Source organism: Trachypithecus francoisi, unplaced genomic scaffold, assembly GCF_009764315.1.
Source record: "Trachypithecus francoisi isolate TF-2019V2 unplaced genomic scaffold, Tfra_2.0 Lachesis_group8, whole genome shotgun sequence".
Classification (NCBI taxonomy): Eukaryota; Metazoa; Chordata; class Mammalia; order Primates; family Cercopithecidae; genus Trachypithecus; species Trachypithecus francoisi.
This window is the reverse complement of record NW_022681473.1, coordinates 60,197,476-60,224,535: the sequence shown is the minus strand read 5'-3', so window position 1 is coordinate 60,224,535 and position 27,060 is coordinate 60,197,476. Positions and strand designations below refer to the sequence as shown.

Below are 27,060 nucleotides of genomic sequence, written 5' to 3'. Positions count from 1 at the left end.
CATCCTACATGTGTATCTTTGATTAAAGTATGAAGATGGCCATGCTCCATAGTGTCAGTCAGGGATCCATGTTATGGAAGCTCCATGAGCTGCCATTTTCTTTTTTTGGGGGTATGTATGTGTGTGTGTGTGTGTGTGTGTGGTGTGGTGTATTGTGTTTGTTCTTTGTAGAGACAGGGTCTTACTATGTCACCCAGGCTGGAGTGCTATGGTGCAATGGCGCAATCTTGGCTCAATGCAACCTCTACCTCCTGGGCTCAAACCATCCTACCATCTCAGTTTCCCCAGTAGGTGGGGCTACAGGTGCACAGACCACACCTAGCTTTTTTTTTTTTTTTTTTTTTAATTTTTCTTAGAGATGGGATTTCACCATGTTGCCCAGGCTGGCGCTGAAGTCCTGGGCTCAAGTGATTCACCCACCTGGGCCTCCCAGAGTGCTGGGATTACAGGCATGAGACATCATGGGCCTCCATCAGTTTTTTATGGCATTATCTGGCACATGCAGTTAAACAAACAAGAATATGATAGACAACAGGGCACAGAAGCTATGTGCATGACACATAACATGTTTCAGTGCCACTTTTTAATTGATTGTGTAAAAGTGATCAAACTTTTCTTAGGGAAGCAGAGAAAAATGGAAAAATTATGAAGGCATGAGAGTAACTCAGTGAATGATTACAATTAAACAGCATCATCCATTAACTTCCATGTCCTCATCTGCCTCGGTGGCTGGGTAACATGACACTGACACAGTTTTACCTCTATTATTCTCTGGAATCCATCCTCACCTGGCCTGTCTGGATTAGGAGCAGGAAGTGATAATTAACTGATGGACTTTTAAGATTTAATGATATTTTGAGAACATTTTTTTCAATGGGCTCACACTAAAGGTCCTTTTATTTATAAAAATAATTTTATTTTTACCATTCACAATGTCAGCTGCTAATACTCATCTTGTCAGCCCAAATTTGTAGAGCTTTATAACTGAGTATCTTCCTCATCAGACTGCATTTCAAGAAGCTAGGTCCCAAGTCTCTGGATCTTTATTTTCCTTGCTTAGGTCTTAAATATAAGATAAATTCGATAATAATTTTAGGACTGCATTGGAATTCTAAGTGTTCAGGCAAGCTGTAGAATGTATAACTGTAATTCACATTCTTTTTATTCAAATATTCTTGCTTGAGGAAACCACACTAAGAATGAGGAAGTAGGCCGGGCGCGGTGGCTCAAGCCTGTAATCCCAGCACTTTGGGAGGCCGAGACGGGCGGATCACGAGGTCAGGAGATCGAGACCATCCTGGCTAACACGGTGAAACCCCGTCTCTACTAAAAATACAAAAAAAAACTAGCCGGGCGAGGTGGCGGGCGCCTGTAGTCCCAGCTACTCCAGAGGCTGAGGCAGGAGAATGGCGTAAACCTGGGAGGCGGAGCTTGCAGTGAGCTGAGATCCGGCCACTGCACTCCAGTCCGGGCGACAAAGCGAGACTCCGCCTCAAAAAAAAAAAAAAAAAAAAAAAGAATGAGGAAGTAGTGACTGAGTGCTTTGCCGGTACAGCAGATGTTAGAACATGCTGTAGCATTACTATTCCCCAGGGCTTATTGTTATGTAAGTTCTTGTTCAGCTTCCTTTATTTTCTTTCACTTCTGAGAACTTAACTTTCGTTTCTCACTCAGCTCCTGTGAGTGAATCTGGTCCACACCTGCTCCTGCCCTGCCCTCACTCTTCTCCCCTGATTCAAGACTCTTCTACTTTGGACTGAAGGTGAGTGGGGCAATTTGTGGGAGCATAGAATGGGAGGCTTTGAGAAGAATAGGTTGATTGTGTCTGGGTGAGTTTAATTTGTGGTTCTGAGGCTGCTCTGCATAAACAAAGAGAGGCAGCTTGTTAACTGTCTGCTGAAATGGCAGAGGAAGAAAGCATTGAGCCTGGGAGAGGGGTAACCTTTAAACAAGAGAGGTTTGCAAAAGCAAAAAGTCTTGTTTGTTTCCTAGAGAGACCATTCATTTCTTCAATCTAGGTACCTCCATCATCTTCCTTGTTGGAAATAAAGCTCAGAATCTTAAGGGAGACGAGCACTCAAACAAAGGACTTCTCAGCAAAGCAATTTGACTTCTGCGTAGATGGGTGCTTCTTCTTGGCCAGTCACCATGAGAGCACACTAGAACAAAGGAGGAAGAAAGTTTTTATTCCTGATGCAAATCTTGCCCCTGTGCCCTTTCCCCATTGGCTGGAGTCAGCCACACAATCTAAACTAGACCCAGTTGGCTAAACATTTTAACTTTCTTTAGATAAGATAAGCACGTGAGGGAGAGTGGGGAAATGGGGAAGGGGTGTCTGCCATGAGCTAGAGAACTAATCTTCTTCCAAAATAAGGAAAGGAATGTGAGTTGGTACTGATAACGCCTGGTACTGTGGCATGTCTGGGCATGTAGCAAAAGCAGAAAGGAAAGAAAAGAGAAGAAACGGGAAGTGGGGTGCGGGGGGAGGGCACTGTGAATTAAAGAATAAAGGATTGATCAGCCTATTTGAAGAGAAATCTTATCATATCCCACATTCCTATTCTGTCATTTTGATTTTTCCATTTTGCCAACGTGGATCAGAATATTCTCTTATTCAGAGGCAGCAAATTCCTTCCTCCTTTCTCCCGATGAAGCTTGTGCAATGAAGCTGTTTTCATTTTTCATAAAGCAACCTCATGATGAGGTTCAGCAGGGATGAGAGCCCTTATCTGGATCTGGGTATGAGGGGAAGGGGTCTTAGGTACTCACTCTTCAGGAGGAAGGCCCTTTTGAAGCGTATCCTTTTACTTGCCTTCTGGTAACTTTTTGGATGCTGTCCGCAGCTTTCCTGATGAATTAGCAGCCCTCTGGTTAGTCTGATGAGAGAGGTTGCGGGATGGTCTGACTGCTGCTCATCTCTGCAGCTCCACTTTGGTCACTTGTCTCTGAAGGTCCAGTCACAGGGAACTTGTTCTCCCACGAACCTTGGGTATCTGCTCCTGCTTTAGAAGTTGCTATTATTCTTGGTACACCTTTTCATCATGAGTTCCCTCAACTCCCTACTCACTTTTCCCTTGCACAGAGTTAAGGCAAGGAGTTAGTCATTTCTCCTGAGTCTTATCTTGATCTTATCTCTGAGCATTTTGTGCCTTGATGCCTATGTCACCCATATTCTCATGCGTCCTTTTCTTCGTTTCACTTTTCAGAGGTCCAGGTAACTGTCTCCTTATGTGTCTGTGCTGTATATCTTGTCAAGGTCCATATCTAGTATTTATTAATTGTCTACTCAAATCTAGTACAGGGCCCAATAAATAAAACTGTACTATTAATTTTTTAAAAATATTTTTGACTAAATTCACAAAACAAAAGTATACAGCTAGAGTAAAAAAAAAAGTAACTATTCGATATACAGTAAACATTAAGTACTGGGAAGAGATTGTACTCTGGACTAGAGAAGAGGAAGTAAACACGCAGTCAAATAAAGGAAGTAGGCCTAGCACGGTGGCTCAGGCCTGTAATCCCAGTATTTTGGGAGGCCGAGGTGGGTGGATCATGAGGTCAGGAGATCAAGACCATCCTGACTAACATGGTGAAACCCCGTCTCTACTAAAATTACAAAGAATTAGCCGGGCGTGGTGGCGGGCACCTGTAATCCCAGCTATTCAGGAGGCTGAGGCAGGAGAATGGCTTGAACCTGGGAGGTGGAGGTAGCAGTGAGCCGAGATCCCGCCACTGCACTCCAGCCTGGGCTACAGAGCGAGACTCCGTCACAAAAAAAAAAAAAAAAAAAGGAAGTAAACCAGCAGTTTTAATGTAGCAAAAAGGTAGCAGTTACTACAGGATAAATGTAAAATCACCAAAGCAAAAGCAACAAACTAAAAGGGCTGCAATAGGATCTGGTATCTGCAGTGCTCTTGTCAAGGGCTTTGCAACTTTAAATATAGATTTCAGATGAGTCTCACTGTGAGAAAATGATTTTGAGCAGACTCTTCAATAAAATGATGGATTTAAGAACTGATGAACTAACTGTGAGAGAAAGAGATGAAACTGGAGTAGCTTTATGAAATTTGTCCTCTGTTACAAAATGACTTATCTGAAACATATTGCCCAGAGAGTTAGAACTCTAGGAAAAAGGGTCATTAATGTAGGGAAAACTAAACCCTGGACATTTTTAATGGGTCATTGAAAAAGGAACTCTGAGTTTAGACAAATAGGAAGTGGTAACAATGTTTCTGAGTTCTACAGGTTTCTGCATGCCAAGAACAGGAACTATTTTCTCCATTGGGAGTTCCTGACCCAAGGAACAGGGGAAATTTAAAAGATGTTGGCTAGGCCAGGCATGGTGGCTCGTGCCCATGCCTAGCCAAAAATCCCAGCACTTTGGGAAGCCGAGACAAGAGGATCGTTTGAGCTCAGGAGTTTAAGACCAGCCTGGGGCCGGGCGCGGTGGCTCAAGCCTGTAATCCCAGCACTTTGGGAGGCCGAGACGGGCGGATCACGAGGTCAGGAGATCGAGACCATCCTGGCTAACATGGTGAAACCCCGTCTCTACTAAAAAATACAAAAAAAAAACTAGCCGGGCGACATGGCGGGCGCCTGTAGTCCCAGCTGCTTGGGAGGCTGAGGCAGGAGAATGGCGTAAACCCAGGAGGCGGAGCTTGCAGTGAGCTGAGACCCGGCCACTGCACTCCAGCCTGGGCGGCAGAGCAAGACTCCGTCTCAAAAAAAAAAAAAAAAAAAAAAAAAGACCAGCCTGGGCAACATAGTGAGACCTTGTTTCAAAAAAAAAAAAAAAAAAAAGATATTGATGGCTAAACTCCTTATAGTAGTTTTTCTCCTTATTGTGTAGCCACTCTAATTTAATTTAATATTTATTTGTTTATTTGTTTGTTTGTTTATTTATTTATTTATTTACGGAGTCTTGCTCTGTCACCAGGCTGGAGTGCAGTGGCGTGATCTCAGCTGGCTGCAACCTCTGCCTCCCAGATTCAAGCGATTCTCCTGCCTGAGCCTCCCAAGTAGCTGGGACTATAGGCAACTGCCATCACACCTGACTAATTTTTGTATTTTTTTTTTTTTTAGTAGATACGGGGGTCTCACCATATTAGCCAGGCTGATCTCAAACTTCTGACCTCAGGTAATCTGCCTGCCTCAGCCTCCCAAAGTGCTGGGATTATAGGTTTGAGCCACAGTGCCTGGCCATTTTTTTTTTTTTAATCTAAACTGTGCACATACAGAAAGCTTCTGTGCAGGTCATCAGAGTATTCTGAAATAAGGAAGCTATGGACCTAGTTAGCCTTCACGTGTCATAAAAACGCCTACATTTGTACCACCTTCAAAGGGGAGCATGCGTTTTGTTTATGTGTCTGTCTGTCTACCTGTCTTGGGTTGGAAGGGTTTCAATGGGGCTACATTTCTTCAATGTTAGAATAAAGAATGAATAAATCAAGAAAAATAAGCACTTGTATTAGTTTTCTAGAGTTGTCGTAGAAAAAGTACCAAAAGTGGTTGGCTTAAATAGCAGAAATATATTGCCTTACAATTCTAGAGGCTAGTTGTCCAAGATAAAATGTGTTGGCAGGGCTGGTTCCTTCTGAAGGCTGTGAAGGAGGCATCTGCTCCATGCCTCTCTTCTAGCTTCTAATAGTTTCCTGGAAACCTTTAGCATTCCTTGGCTTATAGGCGCATCACCCTGATCTCTGCTTTCTTCTTCACCCTAGCATATTCCTTGTGTGTAAATGTCCCTTTTTAATAAGGACACAGTCATGTTGGATAAGGGTCTATCCTAATGAGCACATGGTAACTAAATAGTATTTAAATATACTATCTGCAAATAAAAGGACATTCACACATTAGGATTTCAACATCATTTGGGGAGAAACAGGACAGACTTTATCCCTCAGCTACATATTCTCAGTATACTTGGCCTCCTTTATGGATGGAGACTTTTCTCCCATGACCAGCAGATGTTTCTTTAAAATGTATATTCATTGAGTCTATGTCGTGTGTGTGATCCTATAACTATTTTAGCCTCTTTTCCTCTTCCCTAAAGATATACACCTTTAGATTCCTATCACCATCATCCTTGCCATATGTCCAGGCCAAGGTGAAATTTCAACATTTAAAACCACAGCATGCCCCAGAACTACATAGCTGGTCTGGATCTCTCCATTTCTATACCCCCATAGCACTGGGTATCAGTATAGCTGTTGTAACCTTTACCTTTGTTGTCTGTTTAAATCTGTACAGTAGTGGAGAGAACTCTGAAGGAGGACCTTGGAGACAATACATTCACTCTTACTCTGCCTATTAGATTAGAATGAGTGGTCTTTGTAACTTACCTAATTCTATTGACACACCTGAAGAAAGGGAGTATTCTTCTTTCTCAAAGATTTTGTATGAAGAATAAAGAAGTCAAAATTATTTCTAAATTGTAACTGGTTATAAAATTCTTCATGATAAAATTATTTTCTTATTGTGATGGTGGTGGTGGTGGTGGTTGCGGTGGTATGTGGGTGTGTGTGTATGCCTTTGGGGAGTGAGTGTGAGGTCATGGGAGGACTTGCTATGGGTAGATATGTTAGGATGTGAACTCTTCTTCACTGGAAACCATAATCATGGTCCCAAAGCTCAGCTATTGGGAAATTGCTAATTGATGGAAAGAAAAGATGAAAATCTGAATAAAAGGTCTAATCATCTATGGAGGGATAAGGAAGTTGTAGCTTTAAATATTCGTTCAACATTTTATTCCTGTATGTGATTCACTCTTCTAGGTACAGAGGACATATCAGTGAACAAAAACAGTCCCATGTCTATGAATGGATTACTTTTCAGGAGGAAGAAGTAGACATTTAAAGAACAATCTTATATATTACATAGTAAAAATAAGAAGATAAATGTGCAGTGAGTGATATTACTGGTGGTTTTGCTATAAGTAAGTTATAGTATGTCCTAAGAAGAGGACATCTAAGAGATTGAATTAAATTTAAGAGTGACTCTTGCTAACATCAGGGGAAGGATCATTTTATGCAGAGAGAGGAGCAAGCGCAAAAGCCTTGAGGAGTCATAGATTTGATAGTTTAATTGAGGAGGTGTTTTTTACATGTGGAAAAAGCAGAGGAGATAAACCTTAACAGTATAAGTAAAATAATTCAGATACCAAAGACCATATATTATGATTCTATTTTTATCAATTGATTAAAAACCCAAAGGATATTAGTGATTGTCTGGAGCTTGGGATCAGAATAGGAGTGAGATGGCATTAGGGTTTTTTTTTTTTTTTTCAGGTGGTAAAAATAATTTTAAATTGGGTTACAGTAACAGTCATATAGTTCCACAAATTTAGTAGAAATTATCACATTATACACTTAAAAATGAGAGTGTTTGATGCTATGTAAATACAACCCAGTAGCTTAAAAATATGCAAATGTTAGTGAATCATGCAAATATTAGGGATAGAATCACGTCATTCAGAGAGAAAAGCATGTGCGAAAGCCCAGGGGCAGGGATGTGTTTAGTACATTTAACATGGAAAATGTGTTTTGGGTTGGGGAATAAAAGGCAGGATAAATGATGGGTTACATGAACCTCTTGGTAAAAAAGCCTCAGTTTATCCTCTCCAATAGAAGATAAAATAACAATAATTGCCTTGATGGGGTGAAATTTGTCCTGAGACAAAAATTAAGAATAAAGTGTTTCAAATTACTACAAAGTCCATTTTATTCTGTCATTGGTTTATTCTTCTTGCCTTTCTTTTCTCCTTTCTCTGTTAAATATTAATGTTTTGTCCTGTTCTAAATCTCTGTAAAAGCAGTATTCTTTCTATTCCTGCTTTTCTTACCCTGTCCCCTTCAACATTCCCAGCACTGCAGGATTTTCTGACCAAGAAGTTCAAGAGTCAAGACAGAAAGAAGCCAAGGGAGCAGTGCAATGGATTTCTCAGTAAAGGTAGACATAGAGAAGGAGGTGACCTGCCCCATCTGCCTGGAGCTCCTAACAGAACCTCTGAGCCTAGATTGTGGCCACAGTTTCTGCCAAACCTGCATCACTGCAAAGATCAAGGAGTCAGTGACCATCTCAAGAGGAGAAAGCAGCTGTCCTGTGTGTCAGAGCAGATTCCAGCCTGGGAAGCTCCGACCTAATCGGCATCTGGCCAACATAGTTGAGAGAGTCAAGGAGGTCAAGATGAGCCCACAGGAGGGGCAGCAGAGAGACATCTGTGAGCACCATGGAAAAAAACTCCAGATCTTCTGTAAGGAGGATGGAAAAGTCATTTGCTGGGTTTGTGAACTGTCTCAGGAACACCAAGGTCACCAAACATTCCGCATAAACGAGGTGGTCAAGGAATGTCAGGTAGGCTCCAAGGTAGAGGAAAAGAAAGCAGAGAGCAGAAGATGGTACCTGATGTGAAATCTCCAAGTTTTTTGTCCTGCTTTATTCCCCTTTTCACCATAGAACTGAGAACCCTGTGATCTCTTTCCAAACTCTTTGCTTAGTTTCTGAAGCCTGAAGGACAGTTTTTATTTGCACATTGTTTTTATTTAAAAGAGTACAAATTTTTAGCAAGGAAAAGTTGAATGAATGGAGAATTGCTTTGTAAGATAAGCTCTAATTGCCCCTCAGAGAAGAAAGGTGTTTTTGGGAACATGTCTTGTTAGATGTGGCAAGAGTGGCAATGAAAGGAAGTCTTTCCTTAATGCAGGGTCTGCTTTTTCTCTAGGAAAAGAATCAGGCTACTCTTGATAAGGGGATGGCAACTTCCATCATCTAGTAATAAAGAATACGTTCATCTCCTCAGATTTTCTCCCATGCCATAGGCTCTAATCACCAGCCTCACTGTTTCTGTAAACTAGTCCTTTCTGAGAGCAATCTGATTTCTTCCTTGCTATCCTCTATCCAGGTGCTGAGAAAACTCAAAACTTTACTCTGGTATAATTTCTTTCTCACAGGAAAAGCTGCAGGCAGCCCTGAAGAAGCTGACAAAGGAGGATCAAGAAGCTGAGAAGCTGGAAGATGACATCAGACAAGAGAGAACCATCTGGAAGGCAGGAGGAGACACCTCCTAAGGGATAATTAGACAGGAATCTGGGCAGGACCTTGGGCTCTATCACAAGGAGACCACTTCTCCTTTGCTATGCTAGAATTAACAAGTATAGAAGTCATTTGATTAAGTCTCATTTAATTCCTTCCCTGTTGGAGTTTGGGGGCTGGAGAGCAGACATATCGTAAATCAACACAATATTTGGAAGTGAAGGCATGGAGGGAAATACCTGTGAAAATGCTTCCTGTGAATCCTGTGTTCCATTTGTGTCATCAGGTTTGAGGCTCCAATCCTTCCAGTAAACAACCTGGAGAAAGACCCAGGATTCCCTGTTTAGGTGGTTTGGGTAGGGGAATTTTTTTTTTTTTTTTTTTTTAGACAGAGTCTCGCTCTGTCATCTAGGCTGGAGTGCAGTGGAGTGATCTCGGCTCACTGCAACCTCTGCCTTCCCGGTTCAAGCGATTCTCCTGCCTCAGCCTCCCAAGTAGCTAGGACTACAGGCATGTGCCACCATACCTGGCTAATTTTTTATATTTTCAGTAGAGACGAGGTTTCACCATGCTAGCCAGGATGGTCTTGATCTCCTGACCTCGTGATCCGTCCACCTCTGCCTCCCAAAGTGCTGGGATTACAGGCGTGAGCCACTGTGCCCGACCAGGTAGAGGGATTTAAGAGAGAGAAAGGCAAGGTTGTTCAGGATAGGTGTCTATAATCCAAGCCTCACCCAAGTATCACATTTTGTCTTAGATTAGGCCTCAATAAAAGACTTGAGTGTATTGCTTTGGAAGGAGTTCCGGTTAAAAAATAGAAAAGCATGGCTTCACCAGAAATTGTGTATTGGTTTTTGCCTCGTATTCCTTTTGAGAACTCCCTGAGGAAAACAGTTCTTATCTTGGCTCCCAGGCTCATACAAAGCAGGCCTTCAACCAGCCAGACTGACTGCCTCTTTCTCTTCTCATTCCCAAGAATTATATCCAGATCGAGAGACAGAAGATTCTGAAAGGATTCAATGAAATGAGAGTCATCTTGGACAGTGAGGAGCAGAAAGAGCTGCAAAAGCTGGAGGAAGGTGAGGTGAATGTGCTGGATAACCTGGCAGCAGCTAGAGACCAGCTGGTCCAGCAGAGGCAGGATGCCAGCAAGCTCATCTCAGATCTCCAGCGGAGGTTGAAGGGGTCGTCAGTAGAGATGCTGCAGGTAAGACTTGGGATGGAGCACCTATATATGAGACTAGGAGAAAAACACAGAGGCTGATCTTCCTTCCCTTCCCAGTCTCCAGGCTTTCTTCTGTGTGGTGACATTAAATGGTTCCTTTGGCCCGGCAGTGACCCTTTTATGCCCATTATTTCAGGAATCACAGAGATAATTAAGTGTATGAATGGCAAGGGAAATTCCCATTATTATTTACTTATGAGAGGCAGTGTAAAAATTTGAGCTTGGAGAGAAGATTCTTTGTACCACGAGCAAATCAGTTTTAGAACTTCCCCATCACATCAAAAACATTTCTCATGCCTGTTTACAGTCAATATCTGCTTCTACCTCCACCTCCTGGCAGCCAATCTGTTTTCTGTCTGTATATAATTGGCTTCTCTGGACCTTTCAATATGAATTGAATTATACAACATGTAGTCTTTTGCATCTGGCATCTTTAATTTAGCATAATATTTTGAGGTTCATTTATATTGCAGTATGTATTAGCATTTTGCTCTTTCTTATTGCTAATACTATTCCATTATCTGAATATATCATATGTTTATGTATTCATCAGTTGGTGGCTATATGAATATTTTCCAGTTAGAGACTAATAATGCTACAGTAAACACTCACTTACATGTCCTCATACAAACATGTTTTCATCTATCTTGAGTAGATTTTAAGAGTGTTATATGTTAAGTTTATGTAAAATTTTTTTTTTTGAGACGGAGTCTTGCTCTGTCGCCCAGGCTGGAGTGCAGTGGCTGGATCTCAGCTCACTGCAAGCTCCGCCTCCCGGGTTTACGCCATTCTCCTGCCTCAGCCTCTGGAGTAGCTGGGACTACAGGCGCCCGCCACCTCGCCCAGCTAGTTTTTTGTATTTTTAGTAGAGACGGGGTTTCACCATGTTAGCCAGGATGGTCTCGATCTCCTGACTTCGTGATCCGCCCGTCTCGGCCTCCCAAAGTGCTGGGATTACAGGCTTGAGCCACCGCGCCCGGCCAAGTTTATGTAAAATTTTTAAGTTGTCGTACTGTTTTCCAAAGTCGTTACTCATTCCATATGAGTAACAATATAAAAGCTTATAAAAAGCAATATAAAAAGTTTCTAGGTTCTTCACATCCTTTTTAATACTTGATATTTCCTTCTTTTTTTTTTTTTGTTTAGTTACAGCCTTTCTAGTGGGAACGTAATGGTATCTCAATGTAGTTTTAATTTGCTTTTTCCTAAAAACTAACACTGCTGAAAAGCTTATTATTTCCACATGTAGATTCTGTACATCTCTTCTTAGAGTTTATCCTATTCTTTATTTTTGGTGCTATTGTAATTTTTTCTATTTCAAATTTCAATTCTTCGTTGCTGGCACATAGAAAAGAAATTGACTTTAGTATTTTAATCATGTATATTGCAACCTTGCTATAATTACTTATTAGTCATAGAAGAGTTTTTTTTTAAATATCAATTCTTTGGCATTTTCTACATAGAGAATCATGTCATCTGAGAATAAAGTTAATTATTTCATACTTTGCAGTTTGTATAGTTTTCTTTTTTTTTTTTTTTTTTTTGGAGAAGGGTCTAAGGGTCTTGCTCTGTTACCCAGGCTGGAGTGCAGTGGCATGATCTCAGCTCACTGCAACCTCCACCTCCTGGATTCAAATAATTCCCCCTCCTTAACCTCCCGAGTAGCTGGGACTAGCACACACCACCACATCTGGCTAAATTTTTTTTTTGTATTTTAGTAAAGACAGGGATTCACTATGTTGCCCAGGCTGGTCTCGAACTCTTGAGCTCAGGCAATCTACCCGCCTTGGCCTCCCAAAGTGCTAGGATTACAGGCATTAGCCACCACGCCCGGCCAGCAGTTTGTATAGTTTTCATGTGTCTTTACTTATTTTATTGCACTAACTAGGACTTCTAGTACAATGTTCAGTAGGCATGGAGAGAGGGGATCTCCTTTCCTTTTTCCTGACCTTAGGAGGAAAGTACTCAGTCTCTCACTTCCTGATGTTAGCTATAGGAGTCGTTTTGTTTTTAGATTTGTAATGAAGTAGAGAAACTTCCTCTTTTTTTCTTTTTTTTTTTTTGAGATGCAGTCTCATTCTCTCACCCAGGCTGGAGTGCAGTGGCACGATCTCAGCTCTCTGCAAACTCTGCCTCCCTGGTTCAAGCGATTCTCCTGACTCAGCTGGGATTACAGGCCGCCCACCACCACGCTCGGTTAATTTTTCTATTTTTAATAGATACTGGGTTTCGTCATATTGGGCAGGCTGGTTTCGAACTCCTGACCTCAGTCAGGTGCGTCTGGCAGAGAAACTTCCTCTTTTTTCCTAGTTTGCTGAGAGTTTTTATCATGAAGTGTGTGAATTTTGTCAAACAGCTTTTCTGCCTCAGTTGATATAATCATATGATTTTTCTTCTTTATTGATGTGGTAGACTACATAATCAATTTTCAAAGATTGAACCAGCTTGCATACATTGAATAAATTCCACTTACTTGTGGTGCACAATTTTTGTATATATTTTGCTGGATTTGTTTAACTAATGTACTGTTGATAATTTTTGCATCTGTGTTCATGAGAGATACTGGTTTTTGGTTTTCCTTTCTCATAATGTCTTTACTTGGCTTTGGATTAGGGTAATGTTGACTTCATAGAATGGGTTACAAAGTAGTCCATCTCCTTTCATTTTCTGAACAAATTTGGGGAGAATTTTGATAATTTCCTTCTCCAACTTTTGGTAGAATTCATCAATTTACCAATAAAGCCAACTAAGCCTATTTTTAAAGTGTTGCTTAATATTTTGGAGTATTGCAGCTCTCGGTTATTGATTACTAGTTAAATTCTATTGCCGTCTAAGAAAACATTTTGTATGAGTTCAGTTGTTTACATTTGTTAAAGTGTATTTTGTGGTATAGAATGTGTTATAGCTTGGTTAATTTTCCATGTGAGCTTGAGAAGAATAGATATTTGCCTATTAGATGGAATATTCTATGAATGCCATTTAGATCAGTTGATATATAGTGTGCTGTTCGGATACAACTATAGTGGTAATCGTTTCCTGTGACTGCTGTAAGCAATTGTCACAAACTTTGTGACTTAAAACCACATACCAAAAAATTGTCTCATGGTTCTGAAAGCCCAGAGTCCAAAATCAGTGTACCAACAACCACCAGAAGCTAATAGGGAAGCATGGAACGGATTACAGTAGGGACAAACATTACCAATATCCTGAGTTTGGACCTAGATTCAAGAACTGTGAGAGAATAAATCTCAGTTATTTAAAAACCATATAGTTTGTGCTACTTTGTTACAGCAATCCCAGAAAATTAAAACGCCTACCATTTTTGACTGTTTTCTATTTACTCTACTTGTTCTTTGCTTTTTTTCCCTTCCTCTCTTTTTCTGCCCTCTTTTACTTTTAACTATTTTGTGATATTCAATTGAGTATTTCATATTATTCAATTTTCTTTCCTCTCTTAGCTTATTAGTTATGTAATATACATAACTAATATACATAAAGGTATATGTAAATATAAAACATACATATATATTGAAATATAAAAATATTAAAAAATAAACATTTTATAAATATATAAAAATATATTTTAAAAATATAAATAACACTATACATATATATATATAAAGGCTTAGTGCTTGCTCTGGAGTTTGTAATACGCATTTACAGCTAATTGAAGTCTACTTACGAATAACACTATACCCCTTCACATGTAGTGCAGGTACCTTAGAGCAGAGTATCCTCAATCTTGAGTAGCATTGATGTCATCCATTTCACTTATCCATAAGCTGTAATCACCCGCTACATTGTTGATATTATTACTTTAAACCATTATCTTATATATTAGTTGAGAATAAGAAAAATAAAATATTTTATTTTACTTTTATTTCTTTTTCAGTGCTCTTTCTCTCTTTGTGAAGATCTGAATTTCAGACATATAATCTTTTCTTCCCCTGAACGTCTTTTAACATTTATGGCAAAGTATTTCTTCATTATTGCAGGACAAAATTTCTGAATATAAAATTCTTGAACCATGGGTTTTATTCTTTCAAAATTTTAATATTTATCCCACATGCTAAACTTTCACTAATTTTAGTAGTTTGTGTTTCTGTGTATATTCTTTGAGATCATTTACATACCTAATCATGCTATCTGTAAATAAATATAGTTAATTTTAAAATTTTCACTTTTATTTAAGATACAGGGAGTATATGTACAGGTTTGGTACATGCAAATATTGTGTGATGCTGAGGGTTTAGGATACAGATCCCATCACCTAGGTAATGAGCATAGTACCCAATCAGTAGGTTTTCAGCCCATACACCCTTCCTCCCTTCCCTAGTGTAGTCTGCAGTGTCTATTACTTCCATATTTATGTCCATGTATGTTCGATATTTAGCTTCCACTTGTAAGTGAGAACATGCAGTGCTTGATTTTCAGTTCCTGTGTTAATTTGCTTAGGATTATGGCCTCCTGCTGCGTCGATGTTGCAAAGAACATGATTTTATTCTTTTTTACGGCATGTAGTATTCCATGGTGTATATGTACCACATTTTGTTTATCCAGTCTACCATTGATGGATACTTGGGTTGATTCCATGTCTTTGCAAGCAAAAAAACAAAGTGTCCTATTAAAAATGGGTAAAATCATGAACAGACATTTATGAAAAGAAGACATACAGGCTGCCAACAAACATATGAAAAAATACTCATCATTGCTGATAACCAGAGAAATGCAAATCAAAATCACAACAAGATAACATCTCACAACAGTCAGAATGGCTATTAATATAAAGTCAAAAGTTAAGAGATGCTAGTGAGGTACAGAGTAATGGGAGCATGTACTCTGTTGGTAGAAATGTAAATTATTTCAGTCACTGTAGAAAGCAGTCTGGAGATTTCTGAAAGAACTTAAAACAGAGCTACTGTTAGACCCAGCAATTCCACTACTGGTTATATACGCAAAGGAAAATAAATCATTCTACAAAACAAATATAGTTTTACTTCTCTTCCATGCCAGATGTCTTATTTCCTTTTATTTTTCCTTTTTTATCTTTCTTTTTTGTTGTTGTGTGTGTTTGTGTGTGTGTGTTTTTATTGCATTTGATAGAACTTCCACTACAATGTTGACCGTAGTGGTGAAATCACACACACTAGTCTTTTTCTTGATTTTAGGAGGAAGTAATTCAGACTTTCACTATTAATTATGATATTAGCTGTATATTACTTATACATGTTTCTTATCAGTTTTGAGGATGTTTGTAGAGGACTATATGCTCTTGCAAACGAAGCAGGCCATTCCCCCATTAATATTATAAATCCTGCTCTTGCAAACGAAGCAGGCCATTCCCCCATTAATATTGTAAGTCCCGCTCTTGCAAACGAAGCTGGGCATTCCTCCTCTGCAAACAGGGAGGACAAAGGAGCCTACAAGACTGGCCTCAGTTGCAAATAGCAGACCCTGGGGGCTTGTTTATATGTAAACATCTTGGAAATTCAGAAGGTCAGAGAAAGGTCAGAAAAACAACAATGTGTCTTGTGACTTGGTAACATTCCACAAACGACTGTATAAAACAAAGCTGAGCGTGTAGTTGGGGCGGCCGCCATGTTTGTCTCATCTTGTGTTGTCTTGTGTGTTCATTCCTTTGTTTAGGAAACACGCGGACCCCAACAGATGTTCTCTTTCATTACCAGTTTGTTGAGAGGTTTTATCTGAATGGATGTTGATTTTCTTTCTTTTTTTTATTTTTTTTTTTGAGACGGAGTCTTGCTCTGTCACCCAGGCTGGACTGCAGTGGCCAGACCTCAGCTCACTGCAAGCTCCGCCTCCGGGGTTTACGCCATTCTCCTGCCTCAGCCTCCCGAGTAGCTGGGACTACAGGCGCCCACCACCTCACCCGGCTAGTTTTTTGTATTTTTTAGTAGAGACGGGGTTTCACCGTATTAGCCAGGATGTTCTCAATCTCCTGACCTCGTGATCCGCCCGTCTGGGCCTCCCAAAGTGCTGGGATTGCAGGCTTGAGCCACCGCGCCCGGCCAGGATGTTGATTTTCTTGTTGAATTGTTGGAGTCGTTTACAGATTCTGGATATTAATACCTTATCAGATATATGATTTGTAACTATGCTTTCCCATTCTGTGGATTGGCTTTCCACTCTCTTCATAGTGTTTTTCGTAACTTGAGTGATTTTTTTTAAGTTTAATTTTGGTAACATTCTGTTTATTTTTTTCTCACATTGGCTTTACTTTTTATATCATAGCCAACAAATAGCTACCAAATCCAATGTCATGCAATTTTCCCCTTTTCTTCTAGGAGTTTTATAGCTTTAGGTCTTTGATTTATTTTTAGTTATAGTGGTTATATGGTATAAGTTATCTATTTTTAATGTTATTGTAGCCATTGTATTATATTGTGCCATTTTTTGGAAATAGTTTGGTAATAAGGGTGAAGAGGTGGCAGACAGCTGAGGAATGGACCATAGAGGACAATATTTGTTTGTCCAACCTCTATTCCTTTTGATTGTTTCTTTACAATAACTTTTGAGGAACCATCACTACCCTATCTCATTCCCTGTAGTTGGTTAAAGTAGACAAAATTAGTGGCATTAGGCATGTATGTTACTCAGTTCTGGCAAATCATTATAGCCAATTCTTATATTTTTACCAAGCTTACAGTTATTATTTTACGATATATACTTGACTCAATTGGGGTCAATGGTTTGCATGCCTTAGAATTTTACTGTCATGAGTAAAAAGAGAATTTGTCTTTTCTGATGGGTATCATATCAGGGATAATAATTTAAACCAAGAGAATCAAGCTGATGCCATAATTAATCTGAAAATAAGTCAATATAATAGGTATAAAATATAATTTTTAGAAGAAAAACCAGATTCTGATGACAAGATTTTAGTTTAAAAACCCAGCTATGAGTAAAATTATACTTGACCCCTTGAATTTGTTTTTTAAAAATTTAAACCAGTTTTAGTTGGGTTTTGTCAGACATTATAACAACAAAAAGGCTAATACAGGCAGTGAAACTTTTTCTGAGGATGTGAAGTCAACTGGAGGTCAATTCTTTGTTGGTATAAAGGAGGTCAGATCAGACAGCAGGGAGACCAAATACATTGGCACATACTTGTTCAAAAAAATAAAGGAAATAAAGGTCATGGTGAGAAAGAAAAGACAGCTAAAAACAGTTAAAAATGGAAACTAGTCTAGGTTAATAAAATGTTGGAATCCAGGATAAAATTTTATAGTTTCTAAGATGATGACTAAGTCGATATTGACACTATTCTGGACAGTGGGGTGTAAATAGTTGGGAAATAGTAAGTTACATTTAAGACCTACTCAGTTACTTGCCCCTGTGGCTTGTTTCATACTGAAAAATGGATGAGATCACCTACAGTAGAGTTTAGTTGCAAGTAGAGTGAGTACATGGAGGCCAGACAAACTTTTACTTGAGATGCTTGCTTGCTTTTACTCTCACGGCAACAGCACACTTCTTAAGGACTTTGATTATTAATTTTCATCATTGAACCCCTAAAGCCTGAAAAAATATCTGGCAAACATATTTTGCCGTTTTGTGTCTGCTGATGTATAAAATAAAAACACAATTAATTAATGAGGTTGTCTCATTAAAATGTATAAAAATATTAGAGTTTCTCCCTCTTTTTAAAATATATTCCTTCTTGAGATACTTGAAGCACCTTCCTAACTCCCTCATCTGAGTCCTCTGCAGTGGTCAGTCTGAATCTTATCTCCACACTTCGTCCCCAGTCTGTGACTATCTATTTATTCCCACCATTTCCAGGGGTAGTAAGAGTATGGGGAGGAAGGTAGATAAAACTTTGTAAGACAGGAGGGCTTATCACTCTTAAGCATTGCTAGACAAAATACAGGATGCTCAGTTTAAGTTTAATTTCAGATAAAAGAAACGTAATAGTTTTAGTATAAGAGTATCTTAAATATTGCAAAGGTCATATATATAAAACAAAAAAAGTATTGTTGATCCCAAATTCAAATTGAACTAGCCACTTTTATGTTCTAAATCTGGCAACCCTATCTTGACTTATGTTTTCTATCTTTTCCGCAGGATGTGATTGACGTCATGAAAAGGTATGTGTGGGAGAGAGATATAGTCTCATTTGTCTGAAAAGAGAATTATAGTCCTGAGAGATATCTTCCTTCAATCAGAACAGCATAAAAAAGTCACAAGGCTGGGAAACTGTATTAAATTGTCCCAAATTGCTAATCACAGATTAAAGTTTTCAACTGTAAGAAATTTAGGTGTTGGGAGGTCACAGAGTTAGGGCCAATGGAGGCCTTAGGAATAAGAGTTTGCAATATCAGAACCCCATGATTTCACTCACTTTATTCAAACCTTTGTCGCTGTTGTTTCCATATTGCATAGATGCCTGTCTTATTGCAGTGAGGGTCTGCCCTCTTTATATGCCAGACTCCAAATTTTCCAGAGACAGTGCCTTTATATTTATTTTCCTCCCTGAGAATAAAATAAACAATAACTTTCTAGGTGGTGCTTTTTAGATTTCTAAAAAAATATATTCGCGTCTTGAGGAACAGTGGCTTTGGTCCTGGTGCTAATATAACCTTTTCTTGTTCACATACTTTACTATCTTGTAGGAAAAAATAATATTCTTGTGTCTAAAATTGCCCACCTACTTGGCAGCATCAAAGTTTTTTTAAACACATGAAAATCAGACCACTATTAATTTGGTCATCGTAATTTCTTCTCTCTCCAAAGAACTTGAAACCTCAGAGATTATTCTCTAAGTCTCATATTGGGATAACAGATTTTGGAAATCCTTTAGCTCTTCAATATAGGATTCCATTTTGATATCTCTCAACCACTCAGTAGACAGATTCCATGGCCTCTTTAATGACCACCTGTCTAGGAACCCACATCTCTGGCCTCTTCCTGGTGGACCCACTGAGATGGCAATGACTTTTCTAAATATTAAATAAGTTTCTTAGAGGCACGGGATATCTTTTAAAAGCATTATTGGCTGGGTGTGGTGGCTCACGCCTATAATCCTAGCACTTTGGGAGACCGAGGTGGACGGATCACTTGATGTTAGGAGTTCAAAACCAGCCTGGCCAACATGGTGAAACCCCGTCTCTACCAAAAGTACAAAAAAATTAGCCGGATATGGTGGCAGGCACCTATAATCCCAGCTACTTGGGAGGCTGAGGCAGGAGAATCGCTTGAACCTGGGAGGCAGAGGTTGCAGCGAACCGAGGTTGCGCCACTATACTTCAGCCTGGACGATGGAGTAAGACTGTCTCAAAACAGAAACAAACAAACAAACAAAAAGCATTATTATTTTATCCAATTTCATATTCATTTTTAAGAGGTCCAGCCTGGGTGACAGAGCGAGACTCTATCTCAAAAAAAAAAAAAAGCATTATTATTTTATCTATTTTTATATTCATTTTTAAGAGGTAGAAAGCGTGGGGTTAATTATTGCATTTTAAAAGTAAGAAAGTGAACATCTTTGAGTGAAGACCTTCCCAAGGTTACACAGAGGGGAAGTGGGCAGACAGGTAGACCTGAGCACATTTCTCTGGACTCCAGCGTCAGGTGTCTCACCTCTACTGTCCTCAGGGAAGAGGGTCCAAGTGCATCAGTAAGTATGGTGAAAGGTGAAAGAGACATTGATCTTGGATGGAGAGAAATAGGGCAAAGCTGTAAAGGTTATCAATTTTTATTATCACTAGGAGTGAAAGCTGGACACTGAAGAAGCCAAAACCTGTTTCCAAGAAACTGAAGAGTGTATTCAAAGCACCAGATCTCAGTAGGATATTGCAAGTTCACAAAGGTAAGGGGATTCAGAGGAAGACTGTGAGTGTGGATTTCTTAGTATCAGGGGTCAATAGGGAAGCAGGTGGTTTTTTTAGGTTAGGATATAGGAGAGGAGGTGGGCCAGAGAAGGAGGAAAATCCTGTGCGGTAGATGTGGTCCTATCTTGGGGGAATGGCCAGGTGTCTGATTTATCCTCTCATTCACCAGTGCATAGAATCCCAGTATTCCTCTTTCCTTTCCCTACTCTGGAGGAGACAAGTGTCTGTACTTACTCATTTGCTTCTAACAACATCACTGAAACTTTTGTCATTTCAGAGCTGACAGATGTCCAGTGCTACTGGGGTAAGATGATATGGGGTTTTCAAATCACCTCCTTTCAGAATTGTGGTTACTATTAGAACTCATAATCTGAGTCTCATGTGTTCCTCCCCAAACATGCTTATACCCTGTAGTTCTTAAATGTCCTACTAACCTCTGACTATCAGCACAAGTTCCATTTGATATCGACACAAATTCCACTTTCAATATGTCTCTTCTCAATGCCATAAGACACACCTATCCCATATTCTTCACTTGACTCTGTAATTTTTTCTACAGTGGACGTGATGCTGAATCCAGACAGTGCCACTCCGAATATTGCTGTTTCTGTGGATCAGAGACAAGTGGCAACTGTATGCACCCTCACATTTAAGAATTCAAATCCACGTGATTTTTCTGCTTTTGGTGTCTTGGGCTGCCAATATTTCTCTTCAGGGAAATATTACTGGGAAGTAGATGTGTCTGGAAAGATTGCCTGGATCCTGGGCGTACACAGTAAAATAAGTAGTCCTAATAAAAGGAAGAGCTCTGGGTTTGCTTTTGATCCGAGTGTAAATTATGCAAATGTTTATTCCAAATACAGACCTCAATATGGCTACTGGGTTATAGGATTACAGAATACATGTGAATATAATGCTTTTGAGGACTCCTCCTCTGCTCATCCCAAGGTTTTGACTCTCTTTATGGCTGTGCCTCCCTGCCGTGTTGGGGTTTTCCTAAACTATGAGGCAGGCATTGTTTCATTTTTCAATGTCACAAACCATGGAGCACTCATCTACAAGTTCTCTGGATGTCGCTTTTCTCAACCTGCTTATCCGTATTTCAATCCTTGGAACTGCCTAGTCCCCATGACCCTGTGCCCACCGAGCTCCTGAGTGTTCTCATTCCCTTACCCACTTCTGCATAGTAGCCCTTGTGCTGAGACTCAGATTTGCACCTGAGTTCATCTCCACTGAGACCATCTCTTCCTTTCTTTCCCCTTCTTTTACTTAGAATGTCTTTGTATTCATTTGCTAGGGCTTCCAAAACAAAGTATCATAGACTGCTGATTTAAACTGTAATTGTATTATTGTACTGTGGGCTGGAAATCCAAAATCTAGGTTTCAGCAGAGTTGGTTCTTTCTGAGGTCTGCAAGGAAGGGCTTTGTTCCATGCCTCGTCTCCTTGTAGATGACATCTTCTTCCTGTGACTCTTCACATTGTCTGTATGTACATCTCTGTGCCCAGGTTTTCTCTTTTCATTAAGACACCAGTCATACTGGCTCAGGGCCCACCGCTAATGCCTTAATGAAATCATTAAAACATTATATTCTCCACAAAGACCTTGTTTCCAAATAAGGTAATATTAGGAGGTATTGGGAATAAAAACTCCAACATATAAATTTGAGGAAGTCAGTTTAACTTGTAACAATCTTATCCTTTCTTGCAAGAGATGCTTGTACATTATTATTCCTAGTATCTTGGTTTCATTAGTAGTAAATAATATTTTTTTTTGTATTTGCAAGGGAAATACATCTAATCCCTCCTATAGAAAGAACAGTATTACTGTAATTCCTTTGCAATCTCTTTTCTTCCTCATTTACTCTGCCCCTTAAAAGATTGAAGAAAGAGAAACTTGTCAACTCATATCTAGCAAAGTACATAAGAATCTGTCACTAAATAATGTATCTTTGAGAATGTGTTGGTTTACCAGTGACACCCCATATTCATCACAAAATTAAAGCAAGAATTCTATAGTAATTTATTTACTAATAGTGGATTTTTAATGCTCAGAGTTTCTGAGGTCAAATTTTATCTTTTCACTTACAAGCTCTATGATCTTAAATAGCTTATTTAATGTTTTTGGTGTATTTTCCTCAAATTAATATTGGTGTTCAAGACTGTATCTAATTCCTCTGATAACTTTGAGAAACAAACTTTTATTAAATGTAAAGCACTTTTCTATGAATTTTAAATATAAAAATAAATATTGTTCTGATTATTACTGAAAAACTGTCAGCCATTTCAATGTCTTGGGAAACAATTTTTTGTTTTTGTTCTGTTTTCTTTTTGCTTCAATAAAACAATACTTGGCTCTACTGAAGTCTCATTCTTCAGTTTCCAAAATCTGGCTGCAGGTAATATGAGTTTCCATATATCCAGTAAAGAAGGTCATGTCTAGGCTCAGCTGTCCTTGATAAGAGACAACCTTATGCTGTTCAGATGTTTTTCTCATAATGAAGCACTTGAGTGCACCATTGCATTTACCATCCTATGTACTTTTCTTCTTTTTTTTTTTCTTTTTTTTAAGGTCTTTTTTCAAACACAGGATGAGTAGTAGAACTACCTAGGATAGCAAAGACACAAAACATTCTTAAAGAAATATATTGTATTAGTCGGGGTTCTCCAGAGAAACAGAACAATAAGATATATATATATATATATGAGGAATTGGCTCACTTGATTATGGAGGCTAAGATTTCCCATTATCTGCCCTTTGGAAGCCAGAGACCCACAAAGCTGGTGATATAAGTCAGTGTGGCTCTGAAGTCTTAAGAACCAGGGAGCTGATGGTATAAATGCCAGTACAAAGGCGGAAAAAGATGAGGTGACATGTCTCAGCTCAAGCACTGAGGCAGGAAAAGAAGCAAATATCTTATTCCTTGACTCTTTCTCCTACTCAGGTCCTTTATGGATTAGATGATGTCCAGCAACTTGGGGGAAGGCAAGCTTTGGAGAGGTAGACATTACTGAGTCCAGCAATTCAGGTGCTAATCTTTTTCAGAAACACTCTTACAAATAAAACCAGACATACTCTTAAAAATAGAACCAGAAATAATGTTTAATCCGGACACTCTATGGCCAGTCAAATTAGCATGTAAAATTAACCATCAGGTATTCATTATAAATTAGGGCAGGTTATGCCACTGTACAGAATTCACATCAAGATTTGTAGGACTTTGAAGAAAGAGAAATAGTGTGAAAGTTCCTGGCTTGAGATTGATATAAACATGGATACACATTCATATATCTATACATACAGGCATAGATACATATAATATGTATAAATATATATACACATATGAACATTATCCAAGATAGTCTGTACAAATATCATAAAAAAGAGATTTTTCTTTTTTTCTTTTTTTTTCCTGAGATGGAGTTTTGCTGTTGTTGCCCAGGCTGGAATGCAATGGGATGATCTTGGCTCACTAAAACGGCACGATATCGACTCACTGCAACCTCTGCCTCCTGGGTTCAAGTGATTCTCCTGCCTTAGCCTCCCGAATAGCTGGGATTACAGGCACGTGCCACCATATCCGGCTAATTTTTTTTTTTTTTTGTATTTTTAGTTGAGATAGGGCTTCGCCATGTTGGCTAGGCTGGTCTCAAACTGCTGACCTCAGGTGATTCTCATGCCTTGGCCTCCCAAAGTGCTGGGATTACAGGTGTGAGCTACTGTGCCTGGCCAAGGATAAATTTATATAAAGGGGTTGAAGGAATTGATAAACTGTTAGAGTTTTCCTGATGGTCTCAAAGATATTGAGTAGAAGAGGCAGGATTAATACCAGGCCTGTGTTACTAAGCACCTGTGCTCACTCCTCTGCACCACACCACCATGGAGAAGGCAGCAGCCGATTTCCCAGGAGATGGGGACAGAAGGGGGAGCCCAGGAAGTGCTGATCTGCAGGAGTTTTAAGAAAAACTTTAGGTGCCATCAAATGTAAATTGATATTCTGAATACATATAGTCATAAATGAGGAATAAGGACGTGGAAGCACTTTATGACAAGTATGCTATTGCAGATGACATAAAGAAAATGTTCCCTCCCTTTGGTGTAGAGGATGAACATTATAATTGAATGGTTACAAACTTGCATTCTGAAAACAGTTGGAATTTTGCATAATGATGACACAGCCACCTAGTGGCCCTTATAAGACCTACCTGGCAGTGATATTATGAGAATTAAATAACAGTATATTTGTAATAACTTCAGCTATTTTATGGAACATATGCACTGACACAGAGTGGTATACATTATTTTTTTCTTGGATTCTTTTCTCTGACTTGAGATAAATAATTTTAAGAATGCATATTAATTTACTTTTGAAACAATTAACTCTGTTTTAAGAAACAGAATAATCTGAGTAAAGGATCACAGTCCTTAACATTTTCAATTCAATTATAAATAAATATTATATTATTGTACAGTATTTTACCCATGCACGTAAAAGTTGCATTAGCTTTCTTTGCTGCATAAAAATAGGCTATTGCACATTTAGTAGCAAGATAAATGTAAGATAATTATCTTACAGTATCTGCAGATCAGAAGTCTAGACCCAGCTTAAATGGGGTTTCTCCTTCACGATCTCTCCATAATGAACTCACAGTGTCAGCTGGGATGAGTCTTCATGTGAAGGTTGGAGGGGAAGGATCCATTTTCAAGCTAACTTAGGTTATTAGTAGAATTCAGTTCCTTGCTTGTGTAGGACCTAGGCCCTCTGATCCTGAAGACTGCCTGAAGTTTCTTGCTACATGAACCTCTTAACAGGTGGTTCACACTATGGTTGTTGCCTCTTCAAGGCCACAGGAGAAGGAGACTATTCCAGTGAGAAGGCCTTACATAATATAAGACAACCATGGTAGTAACATCCCATAACTTTTGCCACATACCATTGATTATAAGGAATTCAGAAATTTTGCCCACTCTAAAAGGGAAGAAATTGCGTAAAGGCATGAGTATAAAGAGGTGGAAATTAGTGGGTGTCTGTTCGTTACAGAGGGCTTGGAGAAAGCTAGTGAAACAGTTCTCTAGCCACTGCTTCGGGCCCTAAGGGAATAGGCAGTGGGCTTCTGCAAGCCATGTTAACTCTACTCAGGTCTCTGGCCCTGATAAATACCCTGTAGTGCAGCAAGTTGTTGCAACTTCAAAGGAAAGAAAAGGTGAGATCACTTTGCCCAGCAGCCCTAAAGAGACCTTAGAGACTTACTTAAATGCCCTCCAGAGATAATCTTGCTATAGTTAGTAAGCAAGACTAGCAGAGTATAGGGTGACTTATTACAGACCTCATTCTTCAGAGTGCCCTGACAGTGGCTGCTGCCTTGATCACAGCTCACAAGCAGCACAGCAGCAGCCACATCCTTCTGGGCAGCGCCAGAAAGCTCGTGGGAAGCCTGAGCTGAGCTTAAATCAGCCGTCTCTGCATGGTTCCCAGAAGTTCTGGCCATAAAACAGCCATCTACCTGGACCATGCTCCACTCAGCTCTCCAATCCCTCCCTCCATCCCAGAAAACGTGTCTAAATCTTTATAGACAGTCTCTGTGACTCATCTAAGGTGCTTTCCCCCACCTCTCTCGATGGATCTGGGGGTGAGTTAGAGGGCCCTGTTTTGCCCAGATTTCTCAGCTTTCAGAAATAAACAAAACTGGGACTTAAGGTGATGTTCCTCTGTTCCTAGGAGGTACCAGAGGCTCTATGCCAAGGTTAATGTTCAATAAACAGATAAAAGAAAATTGTACTTCTTGGACATTTTAGATACTGGTGCACAGTTGACTATGACCCGTGTGATTCCGAACACTAAGATGAGGGAAAAATAGATAATGCTTGCTGGTTTGGAGTCTGAGGCAACCACGACTGTTAAAACAAAATTTATGATACTTACTAAAGATGTACAGTAAGAAAGACTTTATTTAAAGCGTAGAAGAGATTGAACTCAACTGTAAATACAGTAAGTTCTCACTTAACATCACTGAGAGGTTTTTGGAAATGGTGACTTTAAGTGAAACAACACACAACAGATCCTCAATGTCATTTTGTTCAACTACGTTTTGTTCTAACACTGATGAAAAAAGGAAAATTGGTTTTTTTAGATGTCATTTCACTTAGACCTGCAGTTTCCAAGAACCTATAAACAACCTTAAGTGAGGGCTTACTGCACAATAAACCAAGGTGCAGAGTGGGGGATCAGTGGATAAAAAACTACTAAGAGGTTGGATAATTTTTTGCTAAACTGACCTAATAGAGTTTTTGCTGAAGGCAGGCCAGAGTGTTAAGATATCAAGGATGGTCAGACCAAGAGTGAGGAATTTTTGATAAACTGATTCAATAAGATTTTTCGTAAAACTGGATGATGCAGAGAAGAACACAAAAGATCAAAAGTCAGGGCCCAGTTGAGAAAAGATTTCAGAGGAGCCTGACAGGAGTATGGTTAAGAAGAGAATATTTGTCAACACCCAGATTTGCCCAAGCTTGATTATGAATGGATATCTTCAGGCCCCTGTAGCCTTTACTGCTATAGCTCCTGCTGCTGAATGTATTATTGATACTGGCTAATTGTCTATTTGCACCTCTGCTAGTCTTAACCCCTAAACCATAATGGGAACTGCCACTGTTAGGTACATCATTTTAGCAGGGCATGTTGTAAGACTGTAAACCTACCCGACTATAGCTAGGTATAGCCTGAGCTATAGCTAATGACATGATCATTTTAGTAGGTCTTGGACTGGAATATAAAACAAGCCCCTTCAGTGGACATTTGGATAAAGCAAATTTGGAAAAAATCAGTTCTCTTCCTAATAAATTTTGTTACCCATGTAGATGCTCACTAGAGAGATCTCTACACTTGACCAAAAAAAAAAAAAAAAAAAGACAAAAACAAACAAACAAAATCAAAAAATCATCAACCAGCAGACCA

The 27,060-nt window shown here is 39.3% G+C and overlaps 1 protein-coding gene across 1 annotated transcript; it reads left to right on the top strand.

Moving 5' to 3' along the window:
* The first annotated feature begins 1,520 nt into the window (after positions 1 to 1,520).
* Positions 1,521 to 22,464, top strand: TRIM22 (tripartite motif containing 22). Its single transcript, XM_033207965.1, has 8 exons — positions 1,521 to 1,762; positions 7,864 to 8,352; positions 8,949 to 9,044; positions 10,007 to 10,237; positions 18,341 to 18,363; positions 19,984 to 20,084; positions 20,384 to 20,410; positions 20,666 to 22,464. The coding sequence occupies exons 2-8, from the start codon at positions 7,930 to 7,932 to the stop codon at positions 21,259 to 21,261; spliced, it is 1,497 nt and encodes a 498-aa protein (XP_033063856.1). The 5' UTR covers positions 1,521 to 1,762; positions 7,864 to 7,929; the 3' UTR covers positions 21,262 to 22,464.
* Positions 22,465 to 27,060: the final 4,596 nt, after the last annotated feature.